This window comes from Halichoeres trimaculatus, unplaced genomic scaffold (genome assembly GCF_033239565.1).
Source record: "Halichoeres trimaculatus isolate MK-OKI-2021-1 unplaced genomic scaffold, fHalTri1.1 fHalTri1_scaffold_19, whole genome shotgun sequence".
NCBI classification, from domain to species: Eukaryota; Metazoa; Chordata; class Actinopteri; order Labriformes; family Labridae; genus Halichoeres; species Halichoeres trimaculatus.
The window spans coordinates 13,263,583-13,287,096 of NW_027437197.1; the positions used below are offsets into that span (position 1 = coordinate 13,263,583).

General features: G+C 43.9%; 1 protein-coding gene across 5 annotated transcripts; it reads right to left on the reverse strand.

Moving 5' to 3' along the window:
* Positions 1–32: 32 nt before the first annotated feature.
* On the reverse strand, positions 33–21,598 carry ankrd44 (ankyrin repeat domain 44). 5 transcript variants are annotated; one of them, XM_074694738.1, is made up of 28 exons: positions 21,083–21,598; positions 15,399–15,482; positions 13,529–13,607; positions 12,881–12,951; positions 11,789–11,989; positions 11,210–11,297; positions 9,960–10,102; positions 9,645–9,857; positions 9,449–9,527; positions 9,258–9,372; positions 9,085–9,167; positions 7,786–7,849; positions 7,221–7,289; positions 6,321–6,461; positions 6,015–6,080; positions 5,462–5,573; positions 5,167–5,238; positions 4,857–5,058; positions 4,621–4,708; positions 4,422–4,539; positions 4,034–4,256; positions 3,871–3,958; positions 3,702–3,785; positions 3,465–3,610; positions 3,258–3,340; positions 3,061–3,143; positions 2,888–2,979; positions 33–2,386 (listed from the first exon to the last, which is right to left on the reverse strand). In XM_074694738.1, the coding sequence occupies exons 1-28, from the start codon at positions 21,107–21,109 to the stop codon at positions 2,127–2,129; spliced, it is 3,174 nt and encodes a 1,057-aa protein (XP_074550839.1). In that variant the 5' UTR covers positions 21,110–21,598; the 3' UTR covers positions 33–2,126. The 5 variants fall into 5 exon arrangements, with proteins under 5 accessions (XP_074550839.1, XP_074550838.1, XP_074550840.1 ...); XM_074694737.1 differs by having other exon boundaries at positions 7,786–7,894; XM_074694739.1 differs by lacking the exon at positions 21,083–21,598 and adding an exon at positions 20,483–20,717 and having other exon boundaries at positions 33–2,289; positions 7,786–7,894.
* Between the last annotated feature and the right edge of the window lie 1,916 nt (positions 21,599–23,514).

Here is a 23,514-nt window from a genome sequence, read left to right on the forward strand (position 1 = left end):
GATCTTCAGTTGTTTTTTATGTCTTTAAAAAGCTCTTAAAAATGACCAAAACCAGCAGTGGAGTAATAATTTCTTCTTCTCTGTCGAGGAGATTGAAACACGTCTGGTTTTGTTCTTTTTCTAGAGGATTGTTGACGGAAATGAACTTTTAAGAAATCTTCAAACTCAAAAGAGAGAAAAGAAAGTGAGACATCATGTTTGTTGTTCTCACAGAGAGAAAACAGAATTCTCAAACTTCATTCAGTGTAGAAAGAAATCTGCCCACTTCATTCTGGGGTCATTAAAGGATCAGTTCACCAAAATGCTCTGTTCATTCATGGGAGAATTTCTGAAGCTCAAAACAACTCAAGTGTAAACTTATGAGAAAAAAGTCACATTTTGTAAGCAACTAAAAGGTTTTTAAGATGGGTGACTTGTGAGGGTCATAATTACAAAAAAAAAAGAAACTTATCAGAGGTATAAAATGTGAAGTATTTAGCTTTAAACCTGATAAAAAAGGGCTTTTTACCTTGTATTTCTTTAAGTATTTTATCTTTAATCCTGTCATTATGTCTCAATTTCTTCAACTCTTGTGCTTTATGTCTCAATTAAATCAAAATCAGTTCAAAAGTCTGAGAGGAATCAAATCTGGACACACCTGCAGAAGGAAACAGGCAAAAAAAAAAGAATATTTGTGTATTTTGGTGAACTGATCCTTTAATTATCCGTACATTATTAATATTTTACAAAGGATTCATCAAAGAAAATAAAAAGACAACAAGGCACTGACACGTTAGAGACAATGGCACGTAGCTGGCAGACAGATAAGGAGGAGGAAGAGGAGGAGGAGGTGAAGGCCCTGTGTTACTTTACATTTAAGTGCTGGCAGTGTTTGTACCATCATGTAAGATTAAAGAAAAACCTCGATGAGCTGAGCAGAGTTAACAGATTTCTCTGTGGAGAAAATGTGCTTCATGATTTAAAGTTTAGAAATGCTTCAATGGAAACGCTCTAAGGTTCTTTAGACGTTAAAAAACTATTCAGGTTAAATTCACATCAGCACAAACCCTGTTTTCATTCCAGGGAGCGTCTCCATTCCTTCATTTAATGGATGTTTGACCCTCAGATCACTCTAATCTCTTTAATTTGAATAAAAGTAATCTCTCATTCAAGATTTCAGTTGTGTGAAATCGATGAGGTTAGGTAGTGATTTCATTCAGTATAAAACTGAATTCTTGAGTCTACGTCTGTAAATGCTTGAAATGTTTTTTGCAACATTAAAACTTTTACTTCAAAAAATGCAGAAAAACTAAGACCTTCAAGTATTTTTACACATTAATTTGTAGCTTTAATTATTATTAGATAGATATTATTAATTATTAGATATTGATTTTCAATATTAAACAACAAAGCTGTTTTGGCACCTTTTTCTTACTTTCTTTTTGCACTAATGTAGGAATGGAGACGCTCCCTTTGTTTTGACCCTTTTCTAGATGAATTTCTGAATCATCTCATTGAAGCTGCTCACTTCACAGTTCAGCTTATAAAACCTCAGAGTCCAAATTTGTGCTTGAGTTTGTTCACATGTTAAAAATCCAGCTTTAAGTACCTGTTTCCTTCAGTTTATCAACATTATTTACGCCTGGAAGTCAAATATTTGGTACAACAAGCCTAAATCATAAACAGGTTCAAATCACACACCAGTTTCCTTCATCTCTACTTCATTTTATACAAACGGTTAAAAATGGCTTTTTAAGACAAAACCAGTCTCTGAGGCAGTGGCACCGTGCAGAGACTGAAGTACCGAGGTCGGTTTGGATTGAAGCACCCGTGAGTAGAAGGAACAAACCGTGGTGTGAGTTAACACGAGCATGCAGAGCCGGACCACGACAGCTCCGGATCAGGATCCTCTTCATGGAGGGACTTCTTGAGTCCGTCAGTCGCTCAAAGCTCCTGGGAAAAAAAAGCAGGAGGAGGAAGAATTCTGTACATTTCCTCCGCTTAGACCTGCACAAATCCAAACAGTCCCAAACCAAATCTCTACCCCCTCCCTGAGAGGAGACGTTACTGCATCACTTCCTGGAGGAGGAGCTTAAAGTTCAGGTGCACAGCTGGAGGGAGCGGGGTAGAGAGTCGGTCTGCAGGTGTCAGAAAGTCTCTGAGTCCTCTGAGTCGTTCTCTGTTGTTCCCTCGCTGGAGGGCCTGGAGGGGTTCCTGGGGCTGCGTGGAGCCCGGGGGCCAGTGCTCAGGCCCTTCCCCCCCTGGTGGGGCAGCTGCCTCAGCAGGGCACCTGGGGAGGGAGCCCCGGAGCTGCAAGGGGAGCAGAAAGGCATCATGGTAGCCAGAATGAGAGCCAGACAGTCAGCCACCTCTCTGCTAGGAGCGCAAGCCAGAGCAGGCGTCAGACCTGAGAGGGAGAGAGGGGGGAGAGGGGGAGAGGGGGAGGGCGAGACGTGGACATGGAGGACGCAGGGAGGCGAAGCAGAAGACAGAAGAGGGACGGAGCAGCATTCCATTAGTTTCAGCCAGCTGACAGTTCACAACATGGAGGGAGGACACAGAGAGAGCACAGAGACCACCACAGACCACAACAAACAATAAACAACAAACAATAAAGAAGAAACAAGCAGCCTGCACACAGCTCAGAGGGTTCCCACGTAGCGGTGTGGAGGTAGATCTGTCTTCTTGAAGACTTGAAAGAAAAGTAGAGGTATAAATCCCAGCCTGGCGCTCCTTTTTCAAATCATGAAGTTAACTGAGTCCAGTGGGAACCCTCCTGAAATACAAAAACCTTCGCAGCACTTAAAAACACATCACAGTGAAGCTGCCTTCATGCTGAACTGAAGAAAACCTTCATGCTGGCCAGAGACTGAAGCATGCAGCTGAAACCTGAACCAGGACCACTCACCGTTCTCATCCACTGTCTGAACATTCGCTCCTCGAGACAAGAGCTCCTGGACCGCCTTCTTGAGACCACTACGAGCCGCCAGGTGGAGGGGACTGACAGATAAGAGTTGTTTTAAAACCTGTGCACTCAGCTGATGATGTTGGAGTAAGAAAGGAGTCATTTTCAAAACTCACGTCTGCAGAGCTGCATTGGTTGCATTGATGAGTGCTGTGTCAGAGAGCTTCTCCAGGATCAACATCACACACTCCTCCTTCCCCTGAGAGCAGAGGAAGCTGGGTCAGAGATAACTTTGAGCAGAGATAACGTGTGTCTGCTGCCCTCTAGTGGCTGTAAGATATGTCATTACAGGTCAGGCTGTGTGGACGCTTACGTTACTGCAGGCCAGATGCAGAGCTGTGTTTCCATCTTTGTCTGTCAGACTGAAGTTGGCGCTGGCACCGGTCAACAGCACCTCTGAGCACAGAACACACACACACACAAAAAACACAAACATAAATACACACATAAACAGGTTATACTGTTTCTAGATAAAGAGTCAGAAAAAGAAACTGCTTCAGATTTCAACAGATCTTCATACCAAGAGCCCCCACTCTGCCTTTCTCTGCTGCCATCATCAGCGCAGTGCGACCTGATTGGTCTACAGCATCCACAGGTGCATCATGGGAAAGGAGCAGCTGGACACAGTCAACATGACCTGCGAACGAGGCAGCATGAAGAGGAGTCCTGCAATGGAGAGGGGGGCAGAAGGTACATGCTTTAGAGTTCCACCTGCAGAACTTAGACCATTATGTCTCCCTCACACACACACACAGACCTGTCCTTTGAGTCCTTGCAGCCAGTAATGTCTGAGCCCATGGCCTCCAGCAGCAGAGATGCACATGGCTCGTGATCGTTCACCCTGTTCATGAAACACAAAATGTTCTGAGTCACTAGAAACACAAGAGAAGTTCTTATCTGAGTGTGTTTGAGGTGTGTTGTCTTACACAGCACAGTGCAGAGGAGTGAACGGATTCCCGTCAATGCAGCGACATCCTTTCTGCTCCAGCAACACCTCCACACACCCCTCGTGACCTGCACACACACACACGGCATCAGAGGCTTTGTACCCACAGTCCCATTAAAAATTTGTGAGTATGAGGGACTGACCGTAGTAGCAGGCCCAGTGCAGCGGCGTGTATCCTTGGTGGTCTCTTAGCGGAGGCAGGGACGGGGGCTCGGAGCAGGCGATGCTTAGCAGCTCACCCAGCCAGGAGGCATGGCCCCGTGCCGCTGCCAGGTGGATCGCCGTCCGCCCTCGACTGTCCCCAAGCAGCACGGAGGCTTCCTGCTCCAACAGACACTGAATACACTCCTCCTGACCGCACAGTAACTAAAGAGGAAATAGACAGAGGATGAAAGATTCTCCCTTTTTTCCCTTGGCATATAATCGGAGATCAATCTTGAATGTTTTGAAAGTTAACGTTCATCCTACAAACACAGACAGTTTGTGTGGCTTCCGGAAAGATAGAGAAGATCTATCTTTTCATCCCCTCACCCCAAGGTGCAGCGCAGTCAGACCGTGTTTGTTTGCCACGTTCACATTTGCTTCCCTCTCCAGCAGCAGCGACACAGCGTCTACGTGACCTCCTGCCACCGCCAGCATCAGAGGAGTCCTGCAGAGGAGACGAGGTCAGACAACAAGACCAGAAACAGAAACAGAAACTGCACAGGGGGGAGAAATGAGGAGGACTCACTGTCCCTGAGAGTCTGCAGCATCTACAAGGTCTGCACCGTCTGATTCATCCAGCAGGAGGCGCACACACGTCGTGTGACCGTTCATCACTGGAGGAGAAGGAAGAAGAAACAGAGCAGAAGGTTCATTATGAGACAATTTGACTCATCAGTGACAGAAGATATGTGAGGAGTTAAAGCCGTAAAGCAGCAGAGACAGAAAAAGTCGATTCATGTTGATCAAATCTCAGCGACTGACCTGCCAGGTGTACAGGTGTACGTCCATGCTGGCTGTCGGTGCTGCGTGGTGAAGCCCCCTGCCCTAGGAGTGTGTGAACACAGTCTGTGTGTCCTCTGAGAGCAGCCAAGGCCAGGGGGGTCCGTCCCAGCTCGTCCCCCTGATCCACCTCCCGCTCCCCCTGCAGCAGCACCTCCAGAGCCTGAGCGTGGCCGTGGTACGCCTGCACAGATTCAAAGACTCTTTAAAAACACTCACACAGGTCGTTTTATTGCTGGAGAATGAACAGAAAGAAGACTGACACTAAAAAAAACTATTTGTTCAAACTCACAGCGAGGTGCAGCGGGCTCCGGGCGTTCTGAGATTCTGGGTCGTCTTGGTGGCTGTCGTCTCGGTCCAGCAGCTGAAGCAGAAAACATGTAGAAACAAAAAGGGCTTTTATGAAGTTATCTGAAAATATTTCAGCAAAGTTACGACACAAATCACATCAAATCTCAAATATTTTCGTGTGGCTAGCAGAGAAAATAAGATCAGCAAACAGACAAGAAAATGCCTGCAGGCATCCTCCAACAATACAGCTATTTCCTCTTTGTGGTGTGTGTGTGTTTGTGTGTGTGTGTGCTGACCAGTTCCAGACAGTGCCTGTGTCCGTAGGCTGCGGCATAGTGAACAGGACTGTATCCCTGTTTGTCTTTCAGAGACGCCGTCGCTCCGCTCTGCAGCAGGAACTCCAAACATCTGGAGCAAAAACACCGACATTATTCATGATTTCCTCTTTTTTTCTCTTTTTCAGGGAGGATAAAAACCTGCAGAGGCATCATTCAGTCTCTGAGAGATGTCCTCAGGCAGGAAAACACAAAGAGAAAGAATTAAAGATAATAAATATTTGTAGATTAAATAAATGAATCTGTCCAAACAGACATCAACACTACGTCCCTAAAGAAACTACTCCAAAAAATGTTTTTACATCCTTCTTTAAAAAAAGATCAGTTTAGTTTAGATTTCTTCCTTTCTGCTGCTTTAAAGGTTGAAACCCTGAATCAATGACTGAGCTCAAACAGAAAAAGAAGAAGCTCATAGACCTGGAGCTGTTTTTGGATTGACCCCTGCTGCTCTCTAACATGTTCAGTTTTGGTCTAAAAGTTGTATAATCTGTTCTCTCCCTGTGTGAGGACTCACAGTGCCGCCTCTTTCTCCCTCTCCGCCTGGACTCCTTCACTCTCTGGCTCCAGAGCAACACGGCGCCTGCAGGAAAGAGAGGAAAACATCTTTACAAGGGGACACCTGCAGATTCTGAGGTCAGGGGATCACCACTGAACGTCTGCAGCCTCTAACTCTCTCCTCTTCTCATGACTCTCATCACCTCAGAGTCACCCTTGGTTACCATGGAAACAGAAAGGTGTGAACTCACAGGTTTTCTAAATCTGGCAGCAGGCAGACGTGCTGTGAGTTAATTCAGAATAACCCCCCTCCTCTTGCTCTCACCTTCGGTCCAGATCTGAGGCTGCAGCATAGTGCAGGGCGGAGCGACCCCATTGGTCGGTGGCGTTGATGGCGGTCCCACAAGCGACCAGAGTCTCCAGACACTGGTAGTGACGGCTGGCTGCAGCGTAGTGGAGCGGAGTCCTGAGGGTTACAAGGAGAAGGAAACCAGGATGACGCTTTAACCCTTTAAGTTATTGATCAACCATTTGATGGAGCATCTTCTGAGTTGCTAAATCTCCTTTCAAGAACTGTTAAACTTGGTAAAACTTGATTGGGTCATCCCTCCAACAGGATTTTTTCTTGGATGGAAGGTTAAAGGGTTAAAAACCGAAAAGACTTCATAGTATTTGCTTTTAAAAAGTGAAAGACAAAGGGTTAAATCTAATTCTTAGACTGAACAACACACAGATGTCGTCTCTGCGGCGCCACAAACAGAAGTTTGAACCCTGAGACAGAAACGAAAAATGCTGAGTCAACCTGACTCTCTGTCCATGGTGCAGAATGATGCAGAGATAAAATTTATCAAAGGTCTTGCAGAAACTGTGCAGAAATCTTCAGCATGAAGTGAAACTCCTGAGCATGTGCGAACGCCGTGACCTTAAGCAAACTTTAATCCTATTGTTCTGGAAAAAGCTCTGAAACTCTGAGTGAAAGAGAGCAACAAACAACCTGTAACCTGTTTCTGAGATCATTCATCAACAGGGCGTTGAAAGCAGAGCAGCATTTCACTGAGCGTTCCTTTAATAAAAGATGACTAATTGAACAGCTGAGTCAAATCATGAATCTGGCTCACACACACACGCACACACACGCCTTGATTAATCATCTCACACCTCTTCACACACATAGAAACAAAGACAATGAAGGAACCAAACCCTGAACACTGATGCTCGCTCTCACCTGCCACATTTATCTCTCCTGTTGTGTTCTCCTCCACTGCTCAGGAGCAGCTTCACACACTCCACATTTCTGCAGAGAGACAGCGAAAGACGAACAGGATATATCACAATTAAGACCATAAAAATATGATTCTATAGGCTTTAAAAACACATTTTATACCAACCTTGAACTCTGCAGAAATCAGACAACTGAAGGTTCAGTGTCTTATTTTGAAACATTAAGCCTTTTTATTCAGTTACAGTTTATTTAACTGTAACATTAATATAAGACACAGAGACTTTTTGCATCACTGTAGAGGGAGCTTACAAGATTATTATGAGCAGTAAGGTTTCCCACAGATCTTACAGAAAGCTCAGCTAGGCCAATTAAAGGTGAAAGGGGAAAATAAGACCAACTTCCTCCACTAATAATCCTCCTTTCTGCTCACCGGGGCACGCTCTGTTTTCTTGTGCAATGAGTGATTATAACAAAGACTTTAGGTGACCTCAATTCCTGCTCCTGAGTCAGGATGAAGTTTGAGCTCTGCAGTTTTTATGTGTTGTTTAAAAAAAACATCTTTGCTCACCCTCCAGCAGCGGCAGCATGCAGGCAGGTCCTCCCCAAAGTGTCCGGCGTGTCGATCTGGAAGCCTGCAGACAGGACCGAGTCGTTACACATTATGCTAAACCTCCGACCTGAAGAGGGCAGCGCAGGGAGACGAAGAGAGGCCAGACAAGACAGCAGCAGCAGCGAAGACAGGAGAAAGAAAGACAGAGACAGAAAGACAGGTATAAGTGCGACAGGTGGGCGGAGGTTAGGTGAAGGTGCACAATGTGGCATGCACAGGAAAACACAGAAAGTCTGTAAGCTTGATGTTAAACATAGATACACAGAAAACAGATAAGATCTGTTCAAGACACAGGAGGTGACAGAGAGAAATGAGCAGCTTAGTCTGAGCATTAAAGATATTTCTTTGACCTCATAAACGTGTCAGCATGTCACAAGCTTTACATCTTTGCTTTTCAATCCTTAATCGTTACAACCCGCCTGATCTTCACGGTTTCCTTAAGCTTCTGATTTAATGCAACAAATCACAAAAGCTCCATCTCCAACAACAGCTCTGACTGTATGTAGCTCTGCAGCTGCAGCCACACTGAAACACATGTAAATGACTCCTTTGTTGTTTCCTTCCAGCAGCTCAACAGAGCCACACGAGGAGGCCAGATTCACCCCGCTCCACGCCTGCAGACACTAAAACCAGCGCCCTTATTAAACCATCTAAAGAGACCTAGAGCCAGAGCAGAGGGTCGTCTCTTCCCTTTCACCTCTTCACATTTGTTTAATAAACCACTCTGCTCTGAGGCTGTAAATCCTCTTCAGGAAACCCACAGAAACACAGCAGAGGAGTGGAAAGACAAATTATTTCATGGCCATAAGCAGTAAGGAAACTTTTCAAGATGTAAACAAGATTTCAGCCTTCAGTGTTGATTTTCTAAGAGGAGAAATAAGGGGAAAACACATATCCAGAGGGAGAGGGAGTGATTAGAGTCAGAGAGGCCTTTCTGCTGCTGGAACAATGTGACTTGAATTTGGACGGAGCTGAATGTGAGTGTTTGTGGAGGAATTCACTGATGGGAGCAAGAAAACAAGCAGACCGAGGTCTCATTGTGCGATTTTTGTTATTATATACAGAGCAGACTCTGAGTCAGCACGAATCACAAAGCTCTGACACGATAATCAATGGAGCTGAAATATTCAAATTAGCTGGATGTGCTAACTAACAGACCTTTTTAAACACATGATCTATTCAAAGACAGTGTTTCTGTTATCTATCTGTTTAGGACTACTCCTGGTATTGTGGTTAAAAAATTTTGTGGTGCTCTACCTGAGGACAGAAGCTTCCGGCAGCAGTCAGAGTGAGCGTTCAAGGCGGCCAGGTGAAGAGGAAACATGCCGTGGACTCCTCGTCTTTGGAGGAAGATGCAGAAGAGAAACAATCAACCTCTTTTCGCACTTAACCATCCGGTGTTATTTCACTTAAAGCAGCTGACACCTCACCTCGTGCAGTCAGCTCCACTGGTGATGAGCGTGTTGATGAGGAGTTCATGACCGTAACGTGCAGCGATGTGTAGAGGCGTGTTTCCATCTTTGTCCACGCTGTCGATCTCTCCACCTGGAACACAAACATCATTCAGTGTGTGCAACTTGAAGAGATGAGAGGACAAAACCTGGGAGTAAAGAGGTCTCACCATTCTGGATGAGAGTCTGTGAGCGAGTGAAGCGCCCGTGAACCGCTGTCATGTGAAGAGGACTCTTTCCATCCCGACTCTACAGAGGGTGAAAGAGAAATAAGGATTTTATTTTATATGTAAATAAAAGATTGACCATGTTTTGGATTTATTAACGATATGTTGACTGGGATACTCTGCACAGGTGTTGGTGTACCTGGACGTTGACATCAGCCCCATTGTTAACCAGGAATTCTAGACACAGCGCTCCATGTGTAGATGCAGCCGCAAAATGCAGCGGCGTGAAGCCCTTGTTGTTGGGCTGACTAACATTGGCGCCGTAATCAATCAGCTCACTAACGACGGCGTCCTGACCGTTGAAGCACGCCAAGTGGAGCGCCGTGTTCCCAAACCCGTTGGACTCATCGATCTGTTGAAGGAGACAAAGACACGGTGTGTTGTTGGTCAAACAGGGGGCTGTGTTCAGGGAGGGAGTGTTTGTTTGACACAGAGACTCTTTGTGTGTCCTGACCTCCACAGCCAGGTTAAGCAGGTGTTTGACCACTGCGATCTGTCCGCTGGAGGCTGCCGTGTGGAGAGGGGTGTATCCTCGTTTGTCTTTACAGCTGATCTCTGCTCCCTGACTCACCAGCAGACAAACCACGTCCAAGTGACCTGCAGGAAAAGAGAGGAGGGTCAAATCAGGATTGATGAATATTATTCTTATACTACTGTTCATTTTATTGATAGGAGAGCTGATGAAGGACAGGAAACCGTTTCCATGCATGTATGCAGTGATCTCTTGGGAAATAAAGGTGAGATGTGCTTTAAAGATGCTATGAGGAGGATCTGTTTTAATTGCACTCCTTCACCGCCTTGTGGCCTGGAGTCTTTGCACACTGTCGTAAATTACTTTCGAAACAAATTTTCTTTGTTCAAGAGAACTTTTTACTGGCTTCAACACGCCGAGGTAGGGTATTTATCAGTACAGTTATGTAGTGGGTTTGAAACGTGACATCATGCAAACGCTGTAGCAGCCGGCGTAGTGGCATCGGCAGCCTGGTGCTACATCATATTTGTAGGCTAAAGTGACAACAAATTAACACTGTCAGTTTGTAAGTAGTTTAGTAACCGTTCATATTTAGCACTGCTCACAGCCCGGTGCTCTGAGACATGTCTGTAACGTGTAACATTAGTAAATCCTGGTTATGTCCTGCTAGTCATCTACCAAGCAGAGCTAACGTAACCTCACTCTTCATTTTATTGATAGACTCTCAAGCTTGAACAGACCACTGCAGAATAACTGCTGACTGTGGGTTGGAGTGAACATTAACACAAACAGTTGAGCCCCTGTGTTATACAGTGATACAGTCTGAGCTAAAGTCTAATTAGCCTTTAGCTTGGGCTGTATCATTCTCCTATTTAGCTTTCTTCTGCTCTTTTGTCCTTTTTCTGTCTGACAGTTAGGCTCCTGTGTCCACCATCACTACAAAATTAGTCATAGAAATCGTTTCAGCAGAGAAAAACACAGATCTTTGTGTTTTATCTCTCCTCACTACTAAACTTCATCAGCTGGCGTGGTGTTGTCATAGAGACCTAAACGTGCCGTAAGGAAGCTAAGAAGTAGCAATTTGAAATAACATGTAACCAGCAATATTGGCACTGATAATCTCATTTTAAAGTGTGGATTACGATCAGGTATATATCTAGAAGGGAGACTTTTTCAAGATCACTTTCAAACTCCTCACAGTCCCTTCAATGAACTCTTTTTGTGTCTCTCACCCATGAAAGCAGCCCAGTGTAACGCTCGCCCATCCTTCTTATCAAACGCATTGATGTTTGCTCCTTTAGCCAGGAGGAGGTTCACCATCTGAGAAACACACAGAATCAGAGATTAATATCAGAGAAACAAATCTGTCTTCATGTGTCAGAGTGGGCGAGTGTCTTTATATAACAGCGTTGTAAACACATCCAATCGCTCGGCTCAGCTGTTGCATAAACACTGAGGAGAGGCCAGGTTGGGCAGGAATAGAAGAAGGCGTCCATTCTGCTGCCTCTCATTGTTAATTTTAGATTCAGCACACTTGTGAATGATTCTCCCAGAGACCAGAGTGTTTCAAACCCAGCAGCCCACTCAGTAACAACAGTGATGCAGCTGCACTCGCCCACCTGTTTCCCCCGACAGCCTCAGCAACAATAGCACAAAGGAGGGTTACATCACCGCCCGCTTATTAATGAACATGAGGCAGCGGGAACATGCTAAACACACCTGCTATTACTGAGTCTACACACCTGTTCAACACTGAATGCATCAAAGCTGGAATCATTCAAATTCATAAGAAATCCCAGCCCCTGCAGTACCTCAGTGTGACCATTGAGGGCGGCGTGATGCAGAGCGGTGCGACCACCACGGTCTGATACGTTCACACTGCTCAGCAGTGGGATGATGACCTCAGCGCAGCGCAGCGCATTATTGGCTGCAGCGACATGAAGCGGCGTCTGCCAGTTCTTGTCCCTAGCGTTGACATCAGCTGAGTGACGGATCAAAACTCGCACCGCGTCCTGAAGAACACAGAGAAAAGAAAACTACAATTTAAAATCAATAATGTAGCATCTAATTAAATCTATAAAAATAAAAATACACTTCATTTGTTTGCCAAAAAAAGATGACTGTGAGATGTTTCAAATTCCTTAGAGTAACAAACACCTGCCGCCTAAACACACACCTTCACACCTCCACACCTCTGATCTGTCCCTTCAGCACACACTGACTCATTCATACCTCTGAAATTCCAGCAGCTGCTCAGCCATGCAGCGTTACCTGTTCTGGCACTGACAGCAATGATGTGGCTGATGAAATTTTATGACCCAGATTTACTCTTTACGAGTGCAGAGTGTGTGTGTGTGTATGCTTGGAAATGATGAGTGAGTGTGTTGTCAGGTAAACACAGCAAGGTGAAGTCAGCTTTTTGACACCTGAGTCACAGAGAGATGCTGGAAGAGATGTGGGAGGTTTTTATGTTCCCTGAAGCGAAAAAGACTTGAATTAAAAAGTGTGTGTGTGTGTGTGTGTGTGTGTGTGTGTGTGTGTGTGTGTGTGTGTGTGTGTGTGTGTGTGTGTGTGTGTGTGTGTGCTCGTATATCTAACGGGGACATCTAATTTTATATTCAGTGTAAGATACTGTAGGAGCTTACTAAAAGGGGATATCTTTGTGGTTTTGCCAAGAGGAAACCTGTAGGTGTGTGAGTGTTTGAGACGGTGCCCTGAGGTCCTCCTTTAGGCTGGAGAAGGAAGTGCACCACCTCTTGCTGTGTTGTTTTCTACCTAATGGCCTCATTTGGTAAAAAGAAACACATTTAAAATACTTTCTAACATTGCTGTCTTATTTTTGTTATTTTCTGACACAGAAGTCTGAGTAGAGTCAATGTCTTGTGTGAGTGTGAGTCTTGTACCTCACTCCGTGATGCCACAGCGCGATGGAGAGGCGTGAGCCACATGTTATCTTTGGCATTAACCCGAGCTCCTGCAGAGAGAAAGAAGAGTTCAACATGCAGAAGTCTGGTCAACTAACTGATTGTTCACAGTAACATGCATTTAAACCGCATCTAGTGGGAATCACGGGACTGAAAGTTTCATTATGCAATAAATATCTGTACAACTCTAAAATGATGGCATATAAAATTAGAAACATGATCCTACCAATATTTCAACAAACTTTACAGCGTTATCTTTGGAGTAGAGTCATAAAACATTCATTAGATTATAGCCTAAAATGAAAGCCACCAGTCTCCAGAGACAGCTGTTTCTCTCGTTGCATATTCTGCAGAAAGTCATGAAAATATTTGAAGAGTGTTTAGCCTTTTCCTGGTGACATATCCTCATGAGGGACTCTCTTTAATAAATGTATTTCTTTGAAACATAAGCCTGAGGCTTTGGATCTATGAATTGTTTCACTCTCTCTGCTTCATCTTCATTCCAAACCCCATCAGTATTTTCTACCTGAGATAAAAATGGCTTTAGTAACATACAAACCATGATAAATGTCAAGTCAATGGTGAAAATGGAGATGGAGAAAAGAAGGAGAATGTGTTTTATTTTACCAGAGAGGATGAGGAGCTCGGTGATCTCTGCGTCGCCCAGGAAGGCAGCTGCATGCAGCGGTGTGCGCTTCTCTGAATCCTGAAAGAGGAATCCACTCAGTTACTGTTTGTTTTTGTGCTATAATGGTAATAAAACATACAGTTCCATCCCTTATTCATCCTTGAGATCAGAGATTCCCAGGTGTTGTTCAGTGTTCACACTAGGGCTGCAGCTATCGAATATTTTAGCATTCGAGTATTCTACTGAAAATCCCATCGATTAATCGAGTAATCGGATAAAATATATTTTTGTTTCGTTAAAGAGTAGTTATTTTTCGAATGAAAATTTTTCTCTTTAAGAAATAGAATTTTCTGATACAGCGTGTCAATAAGAGCACTTGCTTTGGTAGCTCCAAAATCTGTAAACACACTTTGACACATTTTTTGTGCCTTGTACATCTCATCAAATGTTGCGGACCCAAATGGCACCCGTTTCGTAGAATGACCAATTAGTCTCCAAACTCCAGAAAAGAAGCTACATTTGTTGCTAGTTGCTATTTTGTATAAGAGGTAGCTTTTGGGGTTTGAAAACTCTCTTAATATGCCCTCAGCTCTATTTGAAATACCGCTCTTTGATCTTTTTTAAAATTAAACGATTCCTCGAGGCGGAGAAAATTACTCGAGTAATTTTTGTAATCGAGTACCTCGAATCATTCGAGGAATCGTTTCAGCTCTAGTTCACACTCCCTGAAACAGTCAAAAATAAGTTACTCTAATTTTTCTTTTTTTCCCATCCAACACAACGTTACGGCTCCCAGACATGATTTCATGTAGACACATAAATCAAGTTTATGAACTTTATTTACATGATTACAGAGCCCAGCCCTCACACACACACACACACACACACACACACACACACACACACACACACACACACACACACACACACACACACACATACACACACACACACACACACACACACACACACATACACACACACACTGCTGCCTGGTTGGCTCGTATCTATGAGCGAGGATTCCTCCCTGAGAGTGAACAGAGGAGTCTGTGAGATCAGCTCACAGAGGATGAGCAGAGGATCAGTGACAGCAGCTGTCAGTGTGTCAACACAGCCATTGTTCTACTGAGTCAGCTCTCTCTTGCACACACACACACACACACATACACACACACACACACACACACACACACACACACACACACACACACACACACACACGCACACACACACACACACACACTTTAATGTGCTCATGTGACTACAGCCTGGACGACAAAAACACACCAGACGATCTTGATATGGGGAGTCCTCTTGACGCAGTCATCAGAGAAAGGTCTCTGAATCCAGCAGATACTAGAACTTAAGGCCGTCCCACATCCTGCGCTGTCCTCCTACACACATGTGTTCCGCATCTTTACACACATGATGTAAATAAACACACACACTGTGAACTTTGGCTGTGCTGACTCCTGACCTGGCCCCCCTCTCCCTTGGGTGCTGACTGCTGCAGGAAGTGAAAGGAGCGGAGAAGAAGAGTGACACAGAGCTGGGTCTGTGGATTCTGATGGGCTGGGTTTGGATGCAGAGTGTGTAACCGCACAGAAGACTCCAGAATCTGAATGTTTGTGGTTCTGGTTTCTAGTATCACTGACTAGGGTCAACGATTATCTAAAATCAAAGCCATAACTCTGCCTCAGTAATCCAATAAATGCCTTTTTTGAGTCACTTTCCTGTGGACTATCACTGTGTCTCTCCAAATCTTCATCCCTCTTCTTCTGGGGTTGTGATGGTTGGCCTTAGCAATAAGACCCAAAGTTTTAGACACTGAAAACATGCAGATAAAATCTAAGTGCGTGTTGTTCTCACCAGAGCATTGATGTCTTCAGATTTGTAAATGAGCATTCGGATCTCTTCGGGGTCTCCGCTGAAGATTGCCTGGATGAGCGGAGGCTGCAGGAGGAGACGAAAGAGGAAGAGTTCAATTATTTCATCATAGGAGGTGAATAAACACAAAACGGCGTCCTGAAACAGACATTCAAGTTCAGAGACCAAAGAATAACTCTTGGACATTAAACAAGAGGAGACCAAGCGTGATCCTTCCCACGGTATAGTGCTCTAAGTGTGTGTGTGTGTGTGTGTGTGTGTGTGTGTGTGTGTGTGTGTGTGTGTGTGTGTGTGTGTGTGTGTGTGTGTGTGTGTGTGTGTGTAAAGGAGCAGCTGCTTGACTTTACTCTGCTCTGTTTACAAAAGCTAAAGCACCCAGACTGCAGCTCCTACATGCTGTATACCAAACTGTTCTTTACTACCAACAACCTGACTTTAAAATCTGCTCCAACCTCTCTCACACACTGACACACACCAACACACACACATAGGCTACACACACACTGAAATATCTGCTGCCGTCAGGCAGACAATCTGTTTTCAGGAGATACAGATCATAAAAATAAAATGTCTGAGCGGAGAGAAAGCTTCAATGAAGGGCACAGCGTGGAGGTCAAGCCCACATTTTCCCTCCAAGATCACAGATATGATGTAAATAGAGGCCGTAGACACACACACACACACACGCACACACACACACAGCAGCAGCTATCAGTCCATCAGCACTCAAGCAGTAAAGGTTTTAAAGAAACAGAAGCCGGAGACAGAAAGAGGGAAATGTCAGCAGAGACGCTTCTTATGGGGGAAAACCCGTCTAGATGTTCTGGATCTACTTTTTTAAGTTTTACATGACATCTTTAAAAAGCTACAATTCATGAACATCGATGTAAACATTGGTCTCTGGGTTTTGCATTAAGGTTCAGTGTTTGCATCTAAATCCACCTGTTTTTATTCAAATATAAAGATTTATTCTGCAGCCCTGTTATGTTTTATTTCATCTTGCAGTGTTTTTTATTTCATTGTTTTGCAAATTCTCATTTTCATGCAAATCTTTTTCTTGTGAACAGCGCTTTGCATGCACTGGATACCTGCAGAAAGACAAACACCGGTGGGGGAGGGACAGATGTGACATGGAGCTACAGGCTGAGATGGAGATGTTGGTGTGTTCATATCAAAGAGGATGCAAACAAGTAAGGAGGAGACGTTTCTACTCTTTAACATCACATCTGTCTGCAATAAGAGCATCTACCTTTGCTGCAGATTTATTTAAATTTTCACGCCCAAATCATCAAAGTGTGATTTCAAGGGAGATTAAAAGTTTATATTCAAGTATTTTCATGCCATAAAAGTCATGCAAAACATCTGAAACAGTCATGTAAAGTATGCATCACAATTAGAAAACTGGAGATAGATTGCAAAAATCTGTGGTATGCTCCTTTAAGTGTGTAATCTTCAGCAGTCATGGGCATGAAACACTAAATGGTCTGAAGTTAGCACTTCAAAGAGAAATTATTCAGTGCTACATGTTAGCATGTATTAGCATGTGTTAGCTGTGTCAGTGATGAATCAGATGTCACAGTCACGGTCTCTCTCCACTTCCTGCAACCTCTTGCTTCATTTCATGTTACTCGTCCTCCTCTTCTCAGAAACCAGAGAGAGGAAGCTCAAAGCTGTTTCACTTCTGCTTCGGACGCGGAGCGCAAACCAGCGCACAAAAATGACTCCACTTCCTCATCTGAGCTCTGCTCTTCCATCTGAGTGATTCTGGTTTGAAGCCACATCATACGTCATCCTGGTCAGAGGATCTGTGCCTGATGTGAGGTAATACTGATACCTGAGAGTAACTGGTGGTGTTAGAGGAAACATTAGGAGTAGTTCCCAACGTCTGAGCTGGAGACAGAAGTGGGGTGGGTGATCTGTTCCTGGAGAGGCAGTCAGCATTGGACAGCATATGGCCTCTTTAGCTCTGCCCCTCTTTCTAAGTGCTCCTCACACATACACACACACACACACACATACACACTCCCAGAGTCCACACACCAAAACTCAGCTGGCAGCAATCCCTTGTCACAGCAAGGAGGAGATGGAGAGTTTGAAGCTGGCACAAAGAGGATGGAGATTTAGGAGTGTGAGCATGAATGAGAACGACTGACTCCTCAGACACAAACCGACTCCTAAATCCCTGAACTACATCAGGTTCTCTGCACTGGTGAATTATTTACAAGATTCAATTAAGATTTACTCCAAAGATAAAACTGAGACTTCCTCCAATCTTCATAACAGCAAAAAGAAACATGAACAATAAAAACTGCAGAAACGGTTTATCAGTTCTGCTTCTTTCTCCAAATCTGCTCTATCTGGAGCATCATTTGAGCTGCTGCAGAGTACTTTTAGGATGGATGAATGTTTTGCATTTCTTTTTTTTTTTTATTTAAGTATCTTTACTGCTTATCCAGTCTGAGGTCACAGAGGGTGGAGTCTACCTGAGCTGTCATTGGATGAGAGGTGGGGTACAACCTGGACACACTCACCTCCCGGCAATTAAGAGTGACCAATCAACCTGGTGAGCATGTTTTTAGACTGGGAGGAAGCTGGAGAGAACTTACGACTGCAGAAGAGGAGCACACAAACTGACTTTTTTAATAGAGAGTCCCAAAATAAAACCAAACACTTCTTCGGCTGGCAACTTGACGTCGGATTGATCAGATTTAGATGCTATTTTCTAGAGGGTTTACAAAAACAGTCACACATCAGGGCATTACTTCATGAATTAGATATTGATTTAAATAAATGACCTCTTTGTGTCTTTAAAATCTTCTGTTTTAACAAAAATAAATGGTAATAGAGATAAAGAATGATATCCTCTCTCATCAGTTTGTCTAATAGTTCATGTTTTTGTTTAGAAAGAGGCAGTAGCTTTAAAAAAAAACATAATCTTAGTGTTTATGTGATATCTATTTTCTGACCAACTTTTCCCATAAGCCCCTGACCTCTCTCCCTGAGACAGATTTTACAGAAACTACCCTGACAGTCTGTTAATTCAGTCCCTGAAGGCTTTCAGTGTCTTTACCATAAAGATTCACACATATCTTCCACAAAGTGACTCTAAAAAACATTTCTCCTCCACTCCATATCATCCAGCCAGCGTCATTAAACCTTTGAGATCATGCAACTAAAGGAACATACAGATTTCCTCTCTATCCTCCACGTTCTCACTCTTATCCTACACAAACTTCCTCCATCAGATTACCTCTGTTTTCACTCCAAACAAACACACACTAACACGCTAACAGGCAGCACTCATACAGTATGTCTTGTCTTCAGCCTCGCTCTGGAGAAGGAGCTTTCTGCTCGGCAGCCATGTCTTCATTTCCTCAGATGCCTGAGGTGACAGGCCTCATACTGCCCCGTCTCCTCCCCCCTCAGGGACCGTGACACACTTCTGAGGTCCTCCTGCAACTTATTATTCCCTCAGTCTGCTCTTCCACACCGCTGAGATGCAAAATGGAAGGCTAGATTTTTCACCTGCCTCCAGCAGACGAAGGAAACAATCAGGAAACCCGAGTTAAGAACACAGAAAGGAGAGAAAACAGGATCTCTGATAAATGAATGCACACACACATCCACTCATTTCCACACACACAAACTGTAGAGAATAGAATCCAGCAGCTTACAGGCAGCAGGTCCAGAAAGAAAACTCATTAATCTGAATTAGAGTTTGTTACAGTTAATCTTAAATCCATTCAAATCTTCTGCAGCCTCACCTCAAAATAAAACCTCTCAGGTACATTTCACCACATTAACAAACCATCTGATCATAATTCACCACCATGGGTTATAAAAAAAACCCTGCACCAGCAGATCTGCAAGTACTCGTCTCTCAATGAGGACATGATAAAAGAGAGCTAGAAGAATCAAGAAGCCGCCGAGCTGAGGCATCCAGTTATCAGCTTCATCAGCATGTTGTCTGAAAATAACAGGAAGTCCCTCCGTTCTTCAGAGTTACATAAAAAACACATCTTCCCTTCCTTGAAGTAAGAAGCAGATCTGATACAACAGCAGAGCTGGGTCAGATGGGGGAAGTCTAACTCTATTTTCATCGCACCAAGGCTCTTCAGACACTCGTGAATTCATATTCAAACAGGCTGAGACTGAAACAGAGTTTCAATGTGTACAGAAGCAAGACCAGAGGGAGATTCAGGAACCTGGGGTTCAGGCTTTACCCAAGACCAGCTGCATTTCTGAGCTTGATTTCAGTATGGAAACTAAATATCTCTGGTTTAGAAATATACACTTAGAGAATCAAACTCCTATGAGAAAACTCATGACCCAGTAGAAAGCTCCAGTGGTGCAACAGAAAAACTCCTCTGTGGTAATTTTGTGATTTGTGAAGATTTATGCCCCAGTTTCCCACTCAATGACAATTTTGGGGCTGTAGATAAGATGCAAATCAGCATCATCTGCTATGTCTGAATATCTCAATATATGAATTTTCAAACATGCATCTTAAGAGATGTGACACCAGACATCAAAGAAGTTAAACATTTGCACATTTAAAGGGTCTAAATCCCACATCAGTCATGAAGCCAATGAGTGGTTCAGTAAGTTATTGCTAGGAATATCTCTGTGAGGGTCATAATTCCTGCAGCAGAAGATCATACATTTCTGTGTCTTCATTTGTGCATCAGTTTGATATCTTACTTATTTCTTTCAGGGGGACAGGACTTTCTCCAGCACATATTTTCCTGAGTTAATTCTCAAACTTGTTTACATAATTTGGAAACCAGGTAGACGTGCCAAGGATTAGAAATGTCCCTGATCACTTGTGGTATGTGCAAAATCTTTAAGACAGATTGTTTGTTACATGAGCTGTATCTCAGTTCTACTCAACTTCCGACTCTTAATGTCGTTTAGTGACTTCCATAAGCCCAGAACTTAAAATCAGTTGTTAGATTCGTCACAAGATCTAAAACCTGATGGGATTTTTCCTTTTAGAAGTCTCACAACAGGAAGTACATGAACCCAAAGTCTACAAAAGTCACATATTCATTCATCGTGTTACTTACCAATGAATTCATATTGGAAATAAATCTTTGCTGACCTCTGAGAGCCTCTTTATGGATCCCCGAGGGCCTCCACACAGACCCCACTAAGAGAACAACTGGTTCAGCCAACATGTTAAATATTTCTCTCCTGATCTAGTCCTTAAAGCTTGTCAGAGATGATGCATTTGCAGCGTTTTCCTCCGAAACATACGAGAATACAAGCAACAACAATAAGCTTCATCTGCAGCAGTAGTAGCAGTGAACCAGCTCTGGTCTCCGGGTGTGTTTTCATTATTGAGGACATGCTCTCTGCAGCTCTGAGGATGCTTGCGGAAGGAAACAGAGCAGGAAGTGTCAGAGAAGAAGTGGGCTGTCCTAATTTTAACGGAACACCGAAAATTATTGCCTTAAAAGCCAAAATCAGGACGCTTTACAACGACCACTTTATGGTTCGATTCTCTGCACATTCAGCAGCAAAAGCGTCAATATTTACAAATTTCTTGGTGAAATGAACGACTGTAAAAGCAACACAAAAACAAAGAGCGATATTAAAAATACACTTCCTCCAAACAGAAATGATGAAGCCTCTTTAATGCTAAGCTAACAGCTAGCAGGGTCTACCTGGTCGGCCAGTTTGAGTACAGCCATCTCTGGGTCAGCTCCGGTGTCTCATCCACTCCCTCCCCGGCCCTGCTGTACCATGCACAGGGCGATGCTGCGCCGCTTCCCCGCTCCTCTCTCGGGTCCTCCCGCGGGACTTCCACCGGCTAAACGCGCTCACAGCAGGCTGGGTGATGACGGAGGAAGGCCGAGGACCAGGGCCACCATCAGCCCCGCTTCGGTGACGCTATCTTCGGCGGATGTGCTGAGCCGAGGCGGCCGCTCTGGAGCAGGATCGGCGGGACCCTCCAGTATAAACAATCCACATTTATGACCCCTGGTTCCGCTGCTCCTTCTGCACGGAGGTCCCTGGAGTCTCTCCAACCCATACACCACCTCCTTCCCTCTCAGAAGCCTCCTCCTGCCGGTCTACAGAGCCACGAGCCTCCCGGAGCAGCAGCCAGGCTGAACTCTGCTGAACAACACACAGGAAGTGTGAGGCTGTCTCTCCTCCTCCTCCTCTTCTTCCTCCTCCTCCTCCTCCTCTCAGATGCAGAAGTGGAGGAGAAGCTTCCTCAGCATCAACGAGAAGCAGCTTCTTCTCGCCAGTGCCCCCTGCTGGGTGCTCAGAGAAAGACACAAACACAAAAAACTGACAAAATGAGGGACTCAGAGTGCAGTCCTGAATGTCTTAAAATCATGAAAACCTCAAAATTAATCCTAAAGATTACTTTTATTCCTAGTATTTTGAATTGACTGATATATAAATTACTTATACTATTATTTCTACTCTATTCTATGTTATAAAGATCTGGATATTTGTCTTTACAGTAAAAAATGTAGATATTGCATGTCAGCAGACTGGGGATTTGAAGCATACCTCTGCAAGAATCTGGACCTATGTGGGCTGCACAAGATTAGGCTTGTTCTCCATTGTTTAGCCAGTCTATTATAGCTCTTTATTTTTTATACACTCAAACTCACTAAAACAAAACAGGGCAAAACAAACTTATCCCTGATCCAATATGAAGAATTTATATGTAATGTTGAATTGCTGATTGATGAGGAGCTTTTTAAGGAAGATGATTCTTGACCCTCACTCTGTGAGACAAAGACCAGCCCTCTGATTGTCATAGCTTTAATTTAATGATGTTTATTATGAAGTCTGTGACACTATTTGCTTTATTTGACCTCAAAACAAAGTGTTATTTAATTGTGTAAGTACTTCTGAGTAAATCCAGATTTATCTTTTGAGCGGCTGGAGGCTCCAAACTTCACATTACAGTCTGCAGAGAGTTTTACAATGAGTTTTTTGGAGATATCTGAGTTTTGACCTTTAGTTTGACATGCTCCTAAAGAACCTCCTGAGTGCTAAAGATCTGATGTTATCTGTCAGACACAAAGAGCAGCCTCTTTAGCTTCCTGTCCTTATAACTTCTGGAATGATCTTAATGAAAACAGCAGAGCAGGAAGACGAGATGACGTCTCTGCTGCTGCTTTTTGTTTGCAGAGTCAACTCATATGAAATCATCTTTTCAAATGTTTTTTTGTGCTTCTGATTCTTTGTCTTTTATAAACCTTGCGTATTCTCTTTATTCCCGTTTTTTCTGTAACCAAAGCTCACAGCTTCCTCTCTTCTCTTTCCTCAGATCCTGTCTCCTCCATCTCAGCATGTGAGCTTCATCGCTGTGTCTACATGTAGTTCAGTCTGACAGATTCACGAGCATCACATGATAAATGCATGTAGTTTACAAATTAGCCTCAAAGCAAACCTCACAGTGCAGCAGGCTTTCAGAAGGAACATGTGACCGGGTCAGATTAACCCTTTACTCAGCTCAAAGTCAGTGAATATGACCCATAATCCTCCAACATCCACAGAGCTGAAACTTTCTATTAGGCACACAGAGGCACACTCATGCCTCTGCTTTTCAAGGAATACCCCTCTGCTGCAGCCTCTCACTCTCTTTCTCACACACACACACAAACACATGGATCAGCAGACCCAGAGTCTGGCAGCAGAATCTGGGTCAGAGCACGACTGTGCAGCAGCAGTAGCTCTGAATGAAAGTGAAGAAGAGTGGGGGAGGTTTTTTCCTTTCAATGAGTGCTCATGCGTAACTGTGTGTGTGTGTGTGTGTGTGGGACAGGGGGGTTAATGGAGTTTGATGTTTTTAGTGCAAGTGAGTTTCGTTTAAATATCAGAGATAGGACAGAGGGCTGGGAGACACTCTCAGCTCTTTTCAGACAAAACAACACAAAAACACATTTAAAGGCAGTCTGACGTGAAGCTCAAATTTAACTGTTACCCTATCAGCTCAACTGAAAAGTCTGCTGCTTTCACTCTTCTTCAGTGGATCTCACTTATTCTTGTTCGAGTTTACAAATGAAATTTTCACAGGTCAGTTGGTGAAAAAACAGGATGATAGTATCAGAAGTAGAGTCGCAGTCATTGG